The sequence below is a fragment of the Lytechinus pictus genome, chromosome 4 (genome assembly GCF_037042905.1).
Source record: "Lytechinus pictus isolate F3 Inbred chromosome 4, Lp3.0, whole genome shotgun sequence".
Classification (NCBI taxonomy): domain Eukaryota; kingdom Metazoa; phylum Echinodermata; class Echinoidea; order Temnopleuroida; family Toxopneustidae; genus Lytechinus; species Lytechinus pictus.
In genome coordinates, this window is record NC_087248.1 from 31899349 (window position 1) to 31917528 (window position 18180).

The 18180-nt window shown below is 35.9% G+C and overlaps 1 protein-coding gene across 3 annotated transcripts in view; it reads right to left on the reverse strand.

Moving 5' to 3' along the window:
* Positions 1-13730, reverse strand: part of LOC129258629 (protein FAM76A-like) — a 29829-nt gene extending 16099 nt beyond the window's left edge. Inside the window, exons 1-3 of one of the 3 annotated variants that reach the window (XM_064098834.1) lie at positions 13130-13730; positions 3842-3906; positions 2581-2641 (exon numbers count right to left, since the gene is read on the reverse strand). In XM_064098834.1, the coding sequence (XP_063954904.1) occupies positions 2581-2641; positions 3842-3906; positions 13130-13222 (219 nt within the window). In that variant the 5' untranslated portion in view covers positions 13223-13730. The remainder of the gene's footprint in view (positions 1-2580; positions 2642-3841; positions 3907-13129) is intronic. The other 2 variants (XM_064098835.1, XM_064098836.1) reach the window with 2 other exon arrangements.
* Between the last annotated feature and the right edge of the window lie 4450 nt (positions 13731-18180).

Below are 18180 nucleotides of genomic sequence, written 5' to 3' on the forward strand. Positions count from 1 at the left end.
TTGCAATACTTGGACTGTTTGGGCTGGAGAAATATCGCAAAAAAAAAAAAATTAATAACAACCTTTTCATTTTTATGATTTGCTGTTAGAACAACTTTTACACTTGTTTATGATAAAGGCTAGGTGTGATGGGAAGACTTTTCACTAAAAGCAATTTATTGGACTTTAATTCACTTTATTGGACTTTCGTTGTATTTTGGTAATAAGCATTTTAGGCCTGTAAATTCCATGCAATTTATCAGTTTTCTGCAGCAAACTATACAGTGCGTCCCACAAAAAACGAAACCGACATTTATCGATGATTTATCATAACTTAATCGCAAATACAATAGACAAATGACCTACCATTTTAAAGCTTAGAATCTCCTCTTTCATCTGAAATTACTTAAATTATTTCTCATTCACGCATGAGTGAGTAAAAACAATTTGAAAAGGGGATACCAAAAAGTCACTTGGCGGGCCGTATCTGGGTTTTAAAAAGAAAACCACATTTTTAAAAAGTTCAATATCTGCTCTTTAATTTGATACCTCAATTACAGAAAATGGTCAAGAAATAACAAAGTTCTGGTTATTTGAAATAAGGCTTGAATTTCAATAATTTCATAAAATGAAGAGGTTTTACAGGCTAGCGTTCAAACTCACTCGACACTCCGTTTTGTTGACGATCAGCCATGCATTAAGTCTTTTGTTACCGTGCGATAGCTTCTGTGGGAAACCGGTGAAAACATGTTTATTTAATGAAATTATTGAAATACAAGCATTGTTTCGAGGGATCATAACTTTTTTACTACTTGACCATTTTCTGTGATTTATGTATCAAAGAAAAGAGAAGATATTGAACTTTTTAGTCATGTGATTTTCTTTTTGAAATTCAGATACCCCCCGCCAAGTGAGTTTTTGGCATCCTTTCTTCGAATTGTTTTTGCTCAATCATGCGTGAATGAGGAATAATCTAAGTAATACCAGATGAAAGAGGAGATTCTAAGCTTTACATTGGTAGGTCATTTGTCTATTTTATTTATGATTAAGTTATGATAAATCATCGCTAAATCTCGGTTTCGTATTTTCTGGGACGCACTGTACACTCTACGTTTAGTATTGTAAAAGTAAAGAGTAATTTGTTTCAAATTACTCACACCTTCTTTATGCATTGCTTTGTTGATGGAGACTATACGGACAATTTCAATCCAATCCCCTTTAACTGGGACATTCCTGTAATCTATTGTTTTTTAAATCACATGAAAAGTTGTAGTACTAAAGAATTACCATGGCTTGATCAAATCACGTAGTGAAGTAAGAATGGAGAGAAATGGAGGTTGTAAATAAAAAAATGTGATCATTTAAATGGAATTGCCCTGAGGATATACAGCAGCTGGGCTCATAAACGCACGTGTACATGATCCTGACAATTTTTTTTTTTAATTGTTTATTCATCTTTGCCATTTTTAAAGGTAAATGCCAGTTTTGGTAACGATATCAAAATGAGTTCGTACAGAATCCAATAAAATGACCACCAAAGTGTCTGTTTGTATAAATAAAACATATGTGCCAAAGGATTCTGGAAGAAATTGTGTAATTGCTGAGAAATCAGCAAATAAGCACAGGATTCGGGTCAAGCGTCGGGCCGACGCTCAAAGCAATAATTATACACTGCCCCACATGCGCTTATCTGTGTTGGTGATCTTCAGCGTGAACATTTTTCAGCGTAGATTTCAAGATTTCACAAAGTTTGGTTTATTTAACTGTACAAGATCTAGATCCTCGATGATATACTGACAATAAGCCTTGTTTTACAGACTTTCTCATGAAATCAGTGTTTACTGCAAATACTGGAATTTCTCTTTAAGTGGTATAAGGGCATAATCAATAAGTGTATGTATGTGTATCATATCGTTGGCGGTCTTCCGAACCGTCGTATCACACATACGACGGTGCAAACCCATTTCAGAGAAAATCGACTTCAAAGTTTACTACAATTTTCACACTTAGTTTCCCAGCCTTACAACATATTCATTGCTAGGAAAATACATGGTTGGAAAGACCAAGACAATGGTATCCTTATTTTTACACAAAAGCAAGGATCAGAGAAAATATCGCAAACGAGCTACATGCTTGTAATTTCGGTTTGAGCGGTTTAGATTTCCCTCGTACAAAAATGGCATAGGGAATACAACAACCCTGACCGCAATTTTAATGCGCGCGGTCAGTCAAAACGTTGTATCGCTTTTCACGTGCAAAGTCAATGCAGTGCAGATGGCCAATACGAAAGTTTGGTTGACTGCGCGCATTGAAATTGCGGTCAGTCAAAACGTTGTATCGCTCTGTTACAGTACACGTTTCCAATGGGATTTGCGCATTTTCTTTTAAAAATGTATGGCATCGCCTTGAAAATCCTCTCATATCTCAGAAAATAAAAATTAATTGCTGCCTAGAAATTTAGTTATGAATAGAGTGGGAGTTGTACTTTAATTTTCTGCAAAAGTCTCAAAATCTATTTTGTTTTTGGACCAAAATTGACTGATACGACTGTTCGGATGACCGCCGACGCTATTTAACAAATTTCCTGTTAGCCCAACTTACCGTGCCATATATCTTCACATTCTGTGCACATTTTTTGCAGATGGCATTTGTACTGCTTTTACTGTCAAAAGAGAACAAGAAATGAAAGGTTTTGTAAAATACATGTATCACTAAATATCAGAATGGGAAAGATCCAAAATTAAATACCGGTATTTACAGATGAATTTAATGGATTGAGAATAAAACACATATAAAGAAACCAAGTGGCTAGAATATATTAATGAATTTGTTAACAAAAGGTTACCTTAGATAATAATTTCATGATGTCATTTATCAAACATGAATTGCCTTAATTTGAAGGTGAAAGGTTGTCCGACAATTATCATGAAATTAGGAGAAATTTATATTATGAGTACAAATATCAATGAATTATTATCAATACGAGTATTTAAAGAGCAAGTCCATCCCAATAAAAAGTTGATTTGAATAAAAAGAGAAAAATCCAACAAGTATAGCACTGAAAATTTCATCAAATTCGGATGTAAAATCAGAAAGTTTGGACATATTTAAGTTTTGTTTAATTTCACAAAACAGTTATATGGACATCTTGGTCGGTATGAAAATGAGCAGACTGATGACATCATCTACTCACCATTTCTTTTATTTATTTTTACATGAAATATGAAAAATTATAATTTACTCCTCACTGAAATGTGAAACAAAATTTTATTCCCCTGAACATGTGGAACTAGCATTATTTTAACAGTTTATGGTTAAGTCAATTTGGTCCTTATTGTCTAATCTGTAAAATTTGAAGTATTGTTTAATTCAAACAGTAAAAAAACAAAAGAAATAGTGAGGGACATCATCGATTCTCTCATATTTGCATTTAACTTTTGTGTTAAATAAAAGCGAAACTTATAAATGTCATAACTTTCTTATTTCACATCTGATTTTTATGAAATTTTCAGTAAAAAATATTATGCTTGTTTGATTAGTAAGATTTAAATCAACAATTTCCTGGAATGGGCTTGACCTTTAAGAAGTTCCTAATCTAATCAAGAGTTAAATAACCTTGCATTATACAAATATTGTACACCTAACATTAGTTCAAATGAGTATCTTTTTGTTTATACTTTCTTGCACTTTAACCCCCAGCCCCCCCAAAAAAAATATATATACTAGGTAGAAAATTTATTGACAGAATCTCAAGCATAATCTGTTTCCATGACAAAAAAATGGGTTTGAATTGGAATTGTAGTTCTGAAATTTGTTTAATCATTTAAAATGACTTGATCAATTCACCTAAGAATATACTTACTTCTCTTGTTGAAATTCTGTTCTGCAGTAAGTACATTTTACAACAGGATAAGCACCTCTGCAATCCTAAAGTGATAGAGCAAATATAATAACACTTATACTATCTAGTCTATTAAAAAAAGATTTTTTTCCCCTTCACGTCAGTATATTTTTGAAAGTGCAAAATGTATTTGTTCAAATTCAACTCTTTGGAGGTTGAGAATGGCTATTTTGAATCTTTGTCAGAGATCAGAGATTTTATCGAATGCATTATTTATGATTGGGAACCACTGTTCACTTTGAATTTTTAACGGCACACACATTTATATCTCCATCTAGTTCACATTCATTTTGTACACAGGTTAGTGCTCAGCGCATTCTTAAACAAGTGGAGCGCCTCTGGCAGTCTCACCTGCATCACGCGATTCAATATAGCAGCAGTGCTGACTTTGAAAACTACTATAAAATAATAATACACAAAAAACACCATTCATATAATAAAATACTACGTTCATTGACAATAAATGACATTGAGCCTTGATCATGCGACCTAAGACTTGTCAGTGATACTTGATTACCCCTATATCCAAATTTTATAAACTACTGTACAAGCTGTTATTTTCGCGTACAGAATTTTTCGCGAATCGCGGGGGTCCCAACATTTTCGCGGGTTGTTAAATTTGCGATCGGAAGTTTAACTAAACACTTCCACAGCATTTCAAAGAAGCAAAAATAGTGCAAATCATGTGCAAAACTATGCTCCTCAAAGTCCCCATGCTGATGTGTGTCTTTTGTACATAAATATGTCCCTGTAAAACAGTTACAAAATGTGGAAAAAAGTGGCTTAAATTTCACTTTTCTGTACTTTTAGTCTTTTAGATCTGAAAATTCATCATGTCACAGTTTGATCTGTAAGAGTAATCTTTTGAAGTTGTGTTTTGTTAGATTCACTTTTTAATAAGTTGGTTTCAGTGCAAAAATTTTGAATTTTGTGAGCAAAATTTTACACCTCTAAAAGCTCTGGTCATGTGACTTATGAATAGTGCTGCCACCAAACGGATATCCGAACGGTTTCCGCCCGAACGGTTTCCGCCCGCGTGGATGGATAACGGTTTTCATTTTTTGCGGGTTCGGGTATCCGTGGACACTGATTCACCACTTTCCTGTCACAAAAACTCATTAAATTTAGTAAGACTCACCAACAAAATTTATAAGTTTTAGTCGCCAATATAATCACCAATATCAATTAATCTTCTTCGGTAATATATTCCCGCCGAAAACCATCGTTTTTATATCAGTTTTGGAGCATGACAGTCCGTGAATGGAGTAAAGTTCCGTTCTGACAACGATGGCGATTTTACTATGGTGTCGCTTAAGATCGTTTTTCTTTCCCGTCTTATGTTTTGAAGATTTCAAATGCGTAACTGATCGTATATTTTCTTACCTCGACTTTCAATGCGAGTGAAGAATGAAGATAATTTGAAACCATTTAAGCGTCAAATAAATGTTGATCGGGTTACTCGGGTGTGTCATGTTGTTTCTTGTAATTTATTCATCAAATGCAAAATGAATTCTACTTTTTCTCACTGCAACTTTGTTTACCAATGAAGATGATTATTTTTGAAACTTTGAAAAGTTGAAAACGTTGAATGAATGTTGATTGCGTGTGTCATGTTGTTTCTTGTAATTTATTCATCAAATGCAAAATGACTTCTACTTTTTCTCACAGCAACTTTTGTTACCAATGAAGATGATTATTTTTTAAACTATGAAAAGTTGAAAACGTCGAATAAATGTTGATTGCGTGTGTCATGTTGTTTTTGTGATTTATTCATCAAAATGAATTCTATTTTTTCTCACGGCAACTTTCGTTACAAATGAAGATGATTATTTTTTAAACTATGAAAACGTCGAATGAATGTTGATTGCGTGTGTCATGTTGTTTCTTGTAATTTATTCATTAAATGCAAAATGAATTCTACTTTTTCTCACAGCAACTTTGGTTACAAATGAAGATGATTATTTTTGAAACTATGAAAAGTTGAAAACGTCGAATAAATGTTGATTGCGTGTGTCATGTTGTTTTTGTGATTTATTCATCAAAATGAATTCTATTTTTTCTCACGGCAACTTTCGTTACAAATGAAGATGATTATTGTTGAAACTATGAAAACGTCAAATGAATGTTGGCTGCGTGTGTCATGTTGTTTTTTGTAATTTATTTAAATTGAAATGCGTAACGAAATATTCTTTTTCATTCCTTTTTTCTCACATCAACTTTCGATATGAATGAAGATAATTTTGAAATCATGTAAACGTCAAATACATGTTGATTGGCCGTTTTATTTTGTTTCTTTTGATTTATTTATCAAATCCGAAATAATGAATCATCCCTTATCTTTCTTGAACTGTCATTAATAATATTTGTGTTATTGCAAATTTTAAATTGTTCACGTATGTTTACATTTTGATAACTTGTTCGTAGAAACTTATATCAGGATCAAAACTTCATATTTTATTCTGGTAGAATTATTGAATTATGAAAGAATGATAATTGTCAATTGAAAATCTCTTTCATGAATTAATATTTTATATATAAATTACAAAACACAAATTTTCCTTCATTTCAGTTTAAATGGCATATCCACTATAAATTTTGATATCCATCATCACGTAAACAACAATACTTAAAAGGCGGTATCGTGCCAGAAAGGTTTATGATGTGCGCCCGCCGAGTATGTGGTTGGTTGTGAATCGACGCGTTTTGCAGTAAAACTTACTGGTGATGAATGTAAGTGATTAGTTACTGTTACTGTGATTAAATCTTGTCTTGAATCTTTGTTAGAAGTGTGATTATGTTTCAGAAGTTGAGAAATGAGAAGCTTGGCTATAATTTGGGGAATGGGGAGAAACCCGACATGAAAATGAAAATATTCCAAGTACGATCTGATTTTAAGGTGTAGCGAGTGTAATGTGACCAAATATGTATCGGACGATTCACTCCAGACACGTCCAGACAGGACAGCATGTGCGTGAGCTGAATGATGTAGGCCTGTCTGGTTTTAGACTTTTAGTAATAGTAGACTCGCCCTTACACTCGCCTCGGTCAAATTCATTGCATCTTATTTCATTCGATCGGAACTAAAAAATAAACACACATACACTGTACTCTCGCAACCATTAAATGGGATCGTAACTAGGCCCGACTTGTATGACTCAAATAATAGTCATTAACTAATAGCTTACACAGTCATACGATCTACATTTGTAGCCGTAGCCTCACGCTAACTCACATTAGTCAAATCCGATTGCAAAACAGATTAAACCCAAAATATTCAGCTTCTCGTAATTTCGTGGTTTTCAGAAATATTTTAATTAGCGCACGCTGACTCTCGCCATCATCGGATAGGTTCAAAACTCAAATATAACTGAAAATCTTAAATATAACTCAAATAAGTGCAAATGGATATTATTTTTTATATTTCAGGGTAAAATTTTGGATACCCGTCTGCCGTCCGGTTTTCATTTTCGGGTATCCGAATATTGAAATATCCGTTTCAAGTCAGGCCTACTTATGAGTATGCAAATAGCTGCCAATACGTGTGTGTATACAGATGACAATAAAATCAATTTATTTCATGGAAAATAAATTTTAATATTACAGTGAGTGAATAAATATCGATAGAATTATGTGAGAAAATAGTTTAGGATCTGATTTTGTTTGAGAAATTAAAAAAAAAGTGAAATTTTAGCTAACTTTTTGAATCACTAACTGTACTTTCTAAACCTTATTTTTTGTACATTAGAGGTGCATATCTCAAAATTTTCACTACACAGGATGTTTTGAATACCAAAGCTTTGCTGTTGGGAATATTGGCACTGACTTATAAATGTGTCAATATATTCGCGTGTTGTTAAATTTGCGGCCGATCAGCAATTCACGAAATCCGCGAAAATAACAGCTTATACAGTATATAGATCTATAAACTTTGAAAATTATGACAGCAATCTAATACTTACCTCCAAAATGGCCAAAGTTCAATGACCTTAAATGACCTTTGACTTTGGTCATGTGACCTGAAACTCAGGAAGGATTTTCAGTAATACTTGATTAACCTTATGGCCAAGTTTCATGAACTAGGTCCATATACTTTCTAAGTTATGCTGTCATTTCAAAAACTTAACCTTCGGTTAAAATTTGGTGTTGACGCCGCCGCCAACGGAAAAGCGGCGCCTATAGTCTCACTCTGCTATGCAGGTGAGACAAAAATGAATGTATGGTTGGCCTTGGTTCCAATCTTGCAAAATGCACCACTTGGGCCTAAAGGCAAACCAAATTTGCATTACTAGTATTGATTCAATTGGATGAAAGCTTCAGTCTCAATTTCGTTGGTTATTCTGCTGGACTATGTCTCGCTTCACTTCACCTCCTCCATAGACAGGAAGCCTACAATGTATGCCTATAATTTATTATTAGTTCTTAAAAGTAAAATAACACTGTCATCAAAATGTAGGTCTTCGACTTTGTATAGATCTTTGTACATCAATAAATAGGTCTATTTCTGTCAGGGATATGCTCCGCTGAGACTTTAATTAATATCTGTCTATGCATGAGATGTGTAAAGTTTGTGTTCGTTGCGTATCTTCTTTTACTAGAATCGCACAGATACGCGTATGCGCAGACTTAGGGGAACTTGCCATACATGTAGATACATGGTCAGGTCTAACCCAGGGAGCTCTGGCCCGCTTCGCAGGCCGGAGCCCAGGAGTCCACCATGCATTTAGACATAGACACGGGAATAGGGTAGATTGTGGTCTCATTAACTTGGAAAGAAAATTGTGAAAACAGAAATTATGCACTTACCACAATTATTTGGATGAAGGTCTATCGTGTGGCAGTATCCTGACATCGAGGCACAGACTGGAACCTCAAATAAACGAAAAGTTCTGTCGCGATACCTCTCCTAATTCTTTCAAAATTCATAACAAAAGGGTCCATCGAGACTGGGGTAGGAGAGAACTTTTCGTTTTTTTGAGGTTCCAGTCTGTGCCTCGATGTCAGCTCAGGATACTGCCACACGATAGACCTTCATCCATATAATCGTGGTAAGTGAATAATTTCTGTTTTCACAATTTTCTTTCCAAGTTATTGAGACCACAATCTACCCTAGTCCCGTGTCTATGTGTAAATGCACGGTGGACACGGAGGCAATATTCACTCATGGATTGAACATCTACTCAGCAACCGCTCCCAGAGGGTTCTTATTCAAGGAGTTACATCTCATGAAGCCCCCGTTCTCTCAGTAGTGCCGCAAGGTAGCATGGTCGGACCTCTGCTCTTCCTCCTCTTCATTAATGACCTCCCTGAATATGTATCATCACAGTCTACGGTGCGCCTCTTCGCTGACGACTGCATCTTGTACAGAAAGGTCAAGACAGAGGAGGACACTAAACAGCTTCAGAGGGATCTGGATGCTCTTCAAGTATGGGAAGATGACTGGCTCATGCAATTTCACCCGCAAAAATGCCGAGTTATGCATGTTACTAATAAGAGGGTAATTATCAAGAGTTCGACACCATATTACATTCATGGAATACCCCTGGTGGAGGCTGATAAAGCAAAATACCTTGGTGTAAACTTCCAGGAAAACCTGAAGTGGAATCACCATGTAGACAAAACAACTAAGTCTGCCAACTCAGTCAGCAGCTTCCTGCAGAGAAATATCAGGGACTGCCCTCTCAAGACGAAAGTGTTGTGCTACAAAGCACTTGTCCTTCCAATACTGGAGTAGGCCTATGCTGCTGTGGTATGGGACCCATTTACCCAGAGGAACATCTCAAAACTGGAAATGGTACAACGCCGTTACGCCCGCTTTGCTTTAGGAGACTTTCGACGTACCAGCAGCGTATCAGATATGCTAAAGCAACTCCAGTGGGCTACGCTTCAGGAAAGAAGGGCACAACAGAGAGCTAGCATGGTCTACTGCATCATCAACAAGCTTATTGACATCCCGGATGACCAGTTTATTCCATCAACTGGACCATGTACACGTGGAAATCCTGATAAGTTCCAAATCCCATATGCCAGAACACAAATATATCAAAAAATCATTCTTTCCTGATGCTATCAGAATATGGAACTCACTCCCAGCAAAGATAGTTCACAGCACCTCCCTCGCGTCTTTCAAGCAGGAGGTGCAGCAAAGGAGGCTTCGTTAAGGCCTCTTCTGTTTTTAGCCGCACATAGTTTTGTAGAGATTTTTACTCGCACTATTCATCTGGGCACTTGACAAGCACGAGTACGATAATATGCCAACGGCAGTCTGTACTTTACAGGAAGAAGAAGAAGAAGAAGACTCCTGGGGAGTGTTTCATCAACATTTTCATCCGACAAGTTGTCAGATCTGACATCTTTCTCTGATGTTGATTGGCTGAGAGGTACTGTTACTATGGTAACTGTCGGATAAAATGTGACTTGTCGGATAAAACGTCCGACAAGTCCTTTCATGAAACGCCCCCCTGGGCTCCGGCCCGCGAAGCGGGCCGGAGCTCCCTGGGTTAGGTCAGGTCCCCTAAGTCTGCACAGTCCCCCCTTGCCTGCGCAATTCTAGTATACCCAGTTGTTGTGTCCGGACGATCAATTTTAGAAAGTCATTAGGAAAATATTACAAGCGAAGTTTCATCAATTTTTAGTACAAAATGTTAGGAAATATTATAAAGAACAAAATAGAAGATGAGTACAATTATTGAATTCATATTTTTAGTGTAATCCAAAAAGAAAAAAGAAGGCTTCAAAAAGATAAACTGTCCGGACACCCGATTCCCCATCCTAATAGAAGATACGCAACGACCACAATCTTTACACATGCAATACATAGAACGATGTTCATTAAAAAATCCGACACAAAATGGTGGAAAAATATTAAATTTCTGACATTTCATGTGACAGCCTCAAATGCAGCCTTAAACAACAAAATCCCTGAATTGTGTGTAACTTGTTAAAGTGAATGGGTGCGCAGACATGGTCATGGGCCGGGCACCATCTGAAATGAAAATGACTGACCAAGGTTTTTTCCAACAAAATCATTTCTCCCAGACTTTTATAAGAATAGATCTATAAGCAGTAGAGGCGCACAGCCAATATTGGAGACTGTCTCTAATGTGGGAGATTATCTCCAATATCAGAGACTTTTGTAAAGAATTTGGGTATCCAATTTCAGAGACAGTCTCCAGTTTTGGAAACCAATTTCCTTTGTTTACATTTGCTGCAACAGGATTACCTTGGCGGCAAATAAAAATGTGATAAGGAGATTCCTCATGAAAAGTTACCCCTTTTCACCGTCTACTGTCTACTTTTGTTTTGATAAGGATTTTTGTTGTCAATCACATTTAAAAAAAATGGGCTTCTGACCTCAGTGAGACAACATTTTTTGGGGAAAAAATCATGCTTTTGTTGGTGTTGTTTCTTTTGTCCTTTTGCAAAGCAAGTCTCCAATGTGGGAGATTGTCTCCCCTATTGGAGAGTCTCCCATATTGGCCGTGCACCTCTACTGATAAGAAACATTATTTTCTGAGGAACAAAAACAAATTTAGGTTTCATCTTTAAAGGAGAATGAAACTATTGGAACAAGTTAGCTTTTGTGAAAGCAGAAAAATCAAAGAATAAGATCAACAAAAGTTTGAGTAAAATAGGACTAGCAATAGAAGAGTTATGAGCATTTGAATGTCGAGATCACTAATAAATGCTATGGAGATCCTCCCATTGGCAATGCGACCAAGATCTATGATGTCACAGATGAACAACTCTCCCCTTTTGGACACTGAAAATATACCCCAAAACATCTCTTTTTGCTCATTCTAATCATATGACAAACGATTCATCAATGATATAATGTTGTGAAACCTCTGTACTTGTCCTCTCATAAAGAGAACACCTCACCTTGTGATAGACTCTATAATTATAAAAGTGAGAATATATGTGAAATAAGTACGTCTAAAGTAATGTCTAATGAGGGAGTTGTACGTGTGTGACATCACAGATCTTGATCGCATTGCCAAAGGGAGGAACTATATGGCATTAGTGATCTCAATATTCAAATGCTCATAACTTTCTTATTATTCATGTTATTCATTCAATCTTCCTCAAACTTTCAACAATATCGGTATGTTTCTTTGATTTTTCTCTTTGATAATAATTTGATATGGATTCAGCTGGTTTCAAGGGTTTCATTCTCCTTTAAGTTATGATGGGGTGTCCAAACTTCGCGCACTTTTCAAAAAATATTCATCAGGCTGACTTTTTTTCACAAAATATTCATAATTCATACAAAAAGAATTCAAGAAATAGTTACCACATTGACGGCAAGATCGTAAAGTATAAAATCATGGACGAAAATGTGAAGTAGGTCAAGGGGTTTCGCCGGTATCGCGATCTCAAAATTCTATTCCGATCGGCGAATGCGCGCTGTGCTGGAAAACCGTTCAGAAAAAGTGTGACCTAACTTCGCGGACCAAAGTTTTTGTGGAGATTTAAACAGAAACTCAAGCTGAAAAAGTGAAAAATTTATATCAGATTGATGGCAAAATGCTATAGAATCGGTTAGTACCATATTTAACTCACATTTTTTATGATTTATGCTTGCAAAATGGTGATATCGTGATGCTTGTTGAGAATATCAGATTTCTTCAAAACGGGCGCTAAGGGCGACAAATTTGCCGATCTTTTGCCAATATTTTCATGAATACTGAACTCATCCTAAAGAAACTTACACCAAAGGGTAATTTTAGGTCGCTTTTCACGTTGGTGATGTCAGATTTTAAGGATATTGGCTAGTTTTTTAGATAATGACCGTCCGCGAAGTTTGGACTCACTGCCAGCCCATAATCATCAGGTGCGCAGACATGCCCCCCCCCCCATCATACACAGAACAAAACAAAAGATGAAAACATTATTGTCATTAACACTAACATTTTTGTCATTAACAAGAGACAAAAACATTATCAGCAATTTTTCACATACATTAGTCATTACAGTCACATCTAGACTATAGATTTTGACTTTTTTGTAGATATTTGTGCATCACTGTACCGGGTATTTATAGTGAAAGTTTGGTGAATTATAAGAAAGTATTGTGTTTGATATGATTGAATTCATGAAAAGTGTTCGGTAATACGATCCAATACCAAACATCCGTTGTGTGGCGGCTCGCATCAACTTGCAGAAAATTTGGAAATCTCAACTAAAGAAAAGCTTTGCCTATGCGCACAATACGGAAATTGCATTGTTTTCAGTGGGCAGTGTCTCGCTTACCTTACACAGTTGTTGGCCTGCCGATAATTCATCAAATGGATGTCTGCTGTTGCACTTAGTGCAGGCAAAAAGTGCTCCTCTCGAATTCGACATAAGGACATGGGTTTTCCTTTCGTAATCTTGCTATAATAAACATCAATCATCAACAAAACACGATGAAATCTGTCTGTTCTCCCCGTCTTCCTCGCGTTTATCGCAGCTTCGTAAATTTCAATATGCACACCGCTTGGCGATGCCACGCGAAGTTTAGAACAGGAAATACGACGAGCCCCAGTTCGAAATTTAACAAAAAACATAGATTGCCAAAGTCAAAGACAAGAAGCGCGAAGAAGCGTAATTCAAAGCGGCTTGCTTACCGGTAAACTCTCAAAAATCATTTCCTATCCCAGTTTCCTGACATACTTTTGAGATATCTTGCCTGTAATTTAAAGGTATGGATCCTAATTAAACGATTGGCTGTGTATGATCACGTGACAGGGGGCCCTACACATAGTTTGGTCATCATGATTTTGAGATCAAAGTAATAAAAATGATGCCCAATAAATGATGTTGATGCTATCATTTATCCTCACTCTCCATTACACAGTTGGATCCATGCAGTGGCGTGTAATGAGCCCCAAACAAAGAAACACATGGGGGCCGGGGTCATAACAAAAAATCCTTTTAGAAATGGGCAACAATTGTTTTTTATGTTATTTTTTGACACAATGTTCAACAAATAAAATCAAATTTTACAATTTTCACTTCCCTCCATTTTCGGCATTTTTTTCTTGGTTGATCATGCATGGAACTCTTTTTTTTTTTGGGGGGGGGGGGGGGCAGAGCCCCCCCCCCCGGCCGCCAGCCCAAATCTTTATGCCAGCTGATCCAGGTATCATAAATAGGGAAGGGGTACTTGTTTCCTTGGGCCAGGAAAGTTCTTTTTTGAAGAATGGCACATCAGATGTGCGTCATGTATAGCTTAATGCTCAAGGAAAAAAAAGTTGACAATACATGCAGTTAGGCCTTATTTATCTTGTACTTTATGAATGGTTATCAAAGTATACACGGATCTAGGGGGCCATGAATGTCTATTTTTCATATTGGTACAGAAGCCGCAAAACAGGGGGGGGGGGGCTGGCTTCAGCCCCCCTCCCCCTACTTTTTTCCAAAACCATGTACAAAAATGCATTCCACTGCACCTGTGGTTGAAAAATATTGATGGATGCAAGGGGCATGAGATACACCCTTGGTTTTATTATCTCCCATGCCCCTTGCATCCACCAATACTGTTTTCATATGGTTTTGATGCTGATCATGGCATAACATAATTAATACCATAAAAAAATCTGTAGGTGAGCAGAACATGTCAAATGGGATGGGAGAGGGATTTCTAAATATCTGTGCACAAAAATGAAAATCTATTTTTTCCTTTTGTCATTCTAAATCATGGAACTTATATAGAAGCAATTAAACTGCAAGCTCATTAATATGTATGCCAGTGTACATATCAACATTTTTCAAATAGGGGTATGAGACATTCCGTAGATCAGGAATTCAGATAATCGTTTCCATTAGTTCTCTACATGATGTTCCCTTGTGGTGTACAAATAGAAGTACAGTGTATATCCATCATTTTTTTTTTCTTCAAATGATTCTTAATGAAAGTGTAAGGCACACAAGATTTTGCATGATCTTTTCAGTTTTCAATACCAGTATCATCTTCCTTTTCTTCATTACAATTTTTTCATATAATTAAAAAAAAAAAAAAATCATATTACAAATTTTTAATTTTTGAATAACTAGAAATTCAGAGGGAGCCCTCTCCTTAATGGTGCTTTCAATGAATTATACCAAAATTAGCTTGACAAGGAAATAGATTCCAAAATTTCTTTAATAGACTTTTTTCTTTGAACAGATGTAATATAAATATATCAGATGTATGGCATTAGATGTCAGAATAATCTGAGAGAGGGAGGGGGGGGGGGGCAGATGAACCCAAAATAATTGTATTTATTATTTGAATAGTAAAACAGAATATTATATATATGAATAGAAGTTTTATAGAGAAACATACAAAAAGTGGATACATACTCATCAAAGCCAATAAATAGTGCTCACACCACTTCAAAATACTGTGTAAAATTCTTTATTAATCCATCATTCACTCACATGAAAAAAAAGGACAAAATGAATGTACAAGAAACCTGTCATGTAAAATAAATTATGATCAAGGCCCATCATTGAAACAGATCTCAACCAGGGTCCCACAACACAAAGGCTAGCGATTGATAGTATGCTTGATTTTCACGATTGATTGTACATTGTAGTCAATGGAATCCATTGAAGAAAAATGTTCTACGATCATTGCTAAGTCTTGTGTTATGGGCCCCTGGACTTGATTTTATCTCCAAAGAAGTGAATCAAACTCAAGTAGAAAGTTGTTTGAATAGAAGATCAGATTAATACATTGGAGAAAGTCTGAACAAATTTGGACAAACAGTATGAAACTGAAAAAAAGTTTCAACAAGTTATAACTTATGAGAATCTAAATTTGATCACATATGTGATGCCATGAAAACTCATCTATTTACTCCACAATTGATCAAATTTCATCTTCTTCTAAGGGTTTACAAAATAGGCAAACCAGAATCATCAAAACAATATGATGAATTTAAAGAAAAAACACAATCATTATAGGGATGGTCTGGGCTGAAATGTTTATATCTTAATACATAGCGCAGAATTCACTGAGCTAAATGCCGAAAATTTCATCAAAATCGGATAACAAATAATAAAGTTATTGAAGTTTAAAGTTTAGCATTATTTTGTGAAAACAGTCGTCATGAATATTCATTAGGTTGGCTGATGATGTCACATCCCCACCTTCCGTTTTCTTATGTTATGACATAAAATCATAATTTTTTTCATTATTTCATCCTTGTGTGAATAATGTTTCCCTTATAATGAAATAAGTTGCAGCAATAAATATCTAATGCACTAAATCAGTTGTCAATCCAATTTTTCTAGTTCTTGGAGAAAAAATTTGAATAGACCTAATTTCATATAATAAAATACAAAAGAACAAGTGGGGATGTGTCATCATCAGCCCACCTAATGAATATTCATGACGACTGTTTTCACAAAATATTGCTAAACTTTAAAATTCAATAACTTTGAACTTTGTTATTTTTTATCCGATTTTGATGAAATTTTCGGCATTTTGCTCAGTGAATTTTACTCTATTTATTAAGCTATAATTACTTTCAGCCCGGACCCTCCCTTTAAGAACATTTGATAAAAAAGGGGAAGGAATATTCCTGACAAAAATGTGCAGTACACATGAATGTTTTGAGCATACTGTCTATCATGATGAATGTGATTAATAAATTATATACACAAATGACTGTACATATATATACTTTAAATACAATGATACCTAGTGATTTCAAACAGATTAATGACGTATTGAGGTGAAAGCTACCATGAATATAGTGACATTTGGGCATTTATCTTACTGGTTGATCACTTGAACAAAATGCAACTACAGATATGATGATCCATTGTAAGTGTATTTGTGTAACAGATCCCAAGGACATGGGTGGTGTCTCACAAAGCTGTTTGTATATTATGCATGACGTAATGCACAACTTTATACATGCTCACTCCACACGTCACCTCATTGATGATGACACAGAAGTACCTGTCCTCTGACCTTGATCTGATCAATGTGGTGATGCGTGTTATACAACACACAAATATAAATTGAAGTTTGACTGTAAGCCATACTTAAATCTTTGTGAAACATCCCCCTGTTCTCATGCTTAATCACACCTCCAATTTCATGTTTTAATTTCACTTAATTTTTTTTAACTCCAATGAAATTTTGACAAACTATAGACTTTGTATTGACAAGCTTGTTAACAGGAATAATTCATAATGATCATGGGCCTGCTTCATAAAGACTATTGCCATGAATCATAACAAGCAAGGTTTCCATGGTAGTGAAACAGGCCCATTGTTTTAACTTTAGCTGATGGGAATCAAACTGATTGAGAATCTGATTTGTCATTCAAGAACCAGGGCCTGTCTGAACTGGAATAGAACAGAACTTGACTTGGGCATGATTTCTTTATGTTTAAAGACAACTCTATCTGGTCACCTAAGTTTGAGGATCACTGAGGATAAGATGCTTGCAGGATTCCAGGAGACAGAAGCAGCTTTGACTTTGGTTCAAAATTCCTCACTTGAGTTTCACCTAACCAGAAAAGCAAATTCTGCACACAACTGACCCTGTAGCCTATTGCAAAAAGAGTTGCTTTTGAACGCAACTAAAAAATCAAGCGCAGGTCCCAATAGCGCATGTCTGATTGGTTTGATAGTTGGATTTGTGTCTAATTTATATGTCTTTCTGGTCACATAAGTTTGAGGATCAGTGAGGGGAAGACGCAGCTTTGACTTAAAAAAAATAATCACTTGACTTTCAATTAATCAGAAGTGCAAATGTAGGACTTGCATTTCATTATATTCTTCTTGTGTGTAATACAATTCTGCACACAAGTGGCTCATTGCAGGAGTTGACTTTGAACACAACTCAAATCAAGTGCAGGTTTGAACAGCGAATGTCTGATTTGTGTCTGGTTTATATTCAGTCAGTGGCCCATTGCAGGAGTTGACTTTGAACACAACTCAAATCAAGTGCAGGTTTGAACAGCGAATGTCTGATTTGTGTCTGGTTTATATTCAGTCAGTGGCCCATTGCAGGAGTTGACTTTGAACACAACTTAAATCGAGTGCAGGTCCAAACAGTGCATGTCTGAACAGCGCATGTCTGGTTTACATTCAGTAATACCATGGTCACATTTGTTCTACGGCGGCCGTACGGCGAGTCGAAAACAGCCGTTTTATTAATTTTGATTCAAACCACCTATATGTAGTTGGACAAAAAATGTTAAAACGGCTGTTTTCGACTCGCCGTACGGCCGCCGTAGAACAAATGTGACCATGGTATAAGTCTACTTCTAAGATAGTCTTATATCACAAACCCATCTCATTCACTATCATTCGGTCTG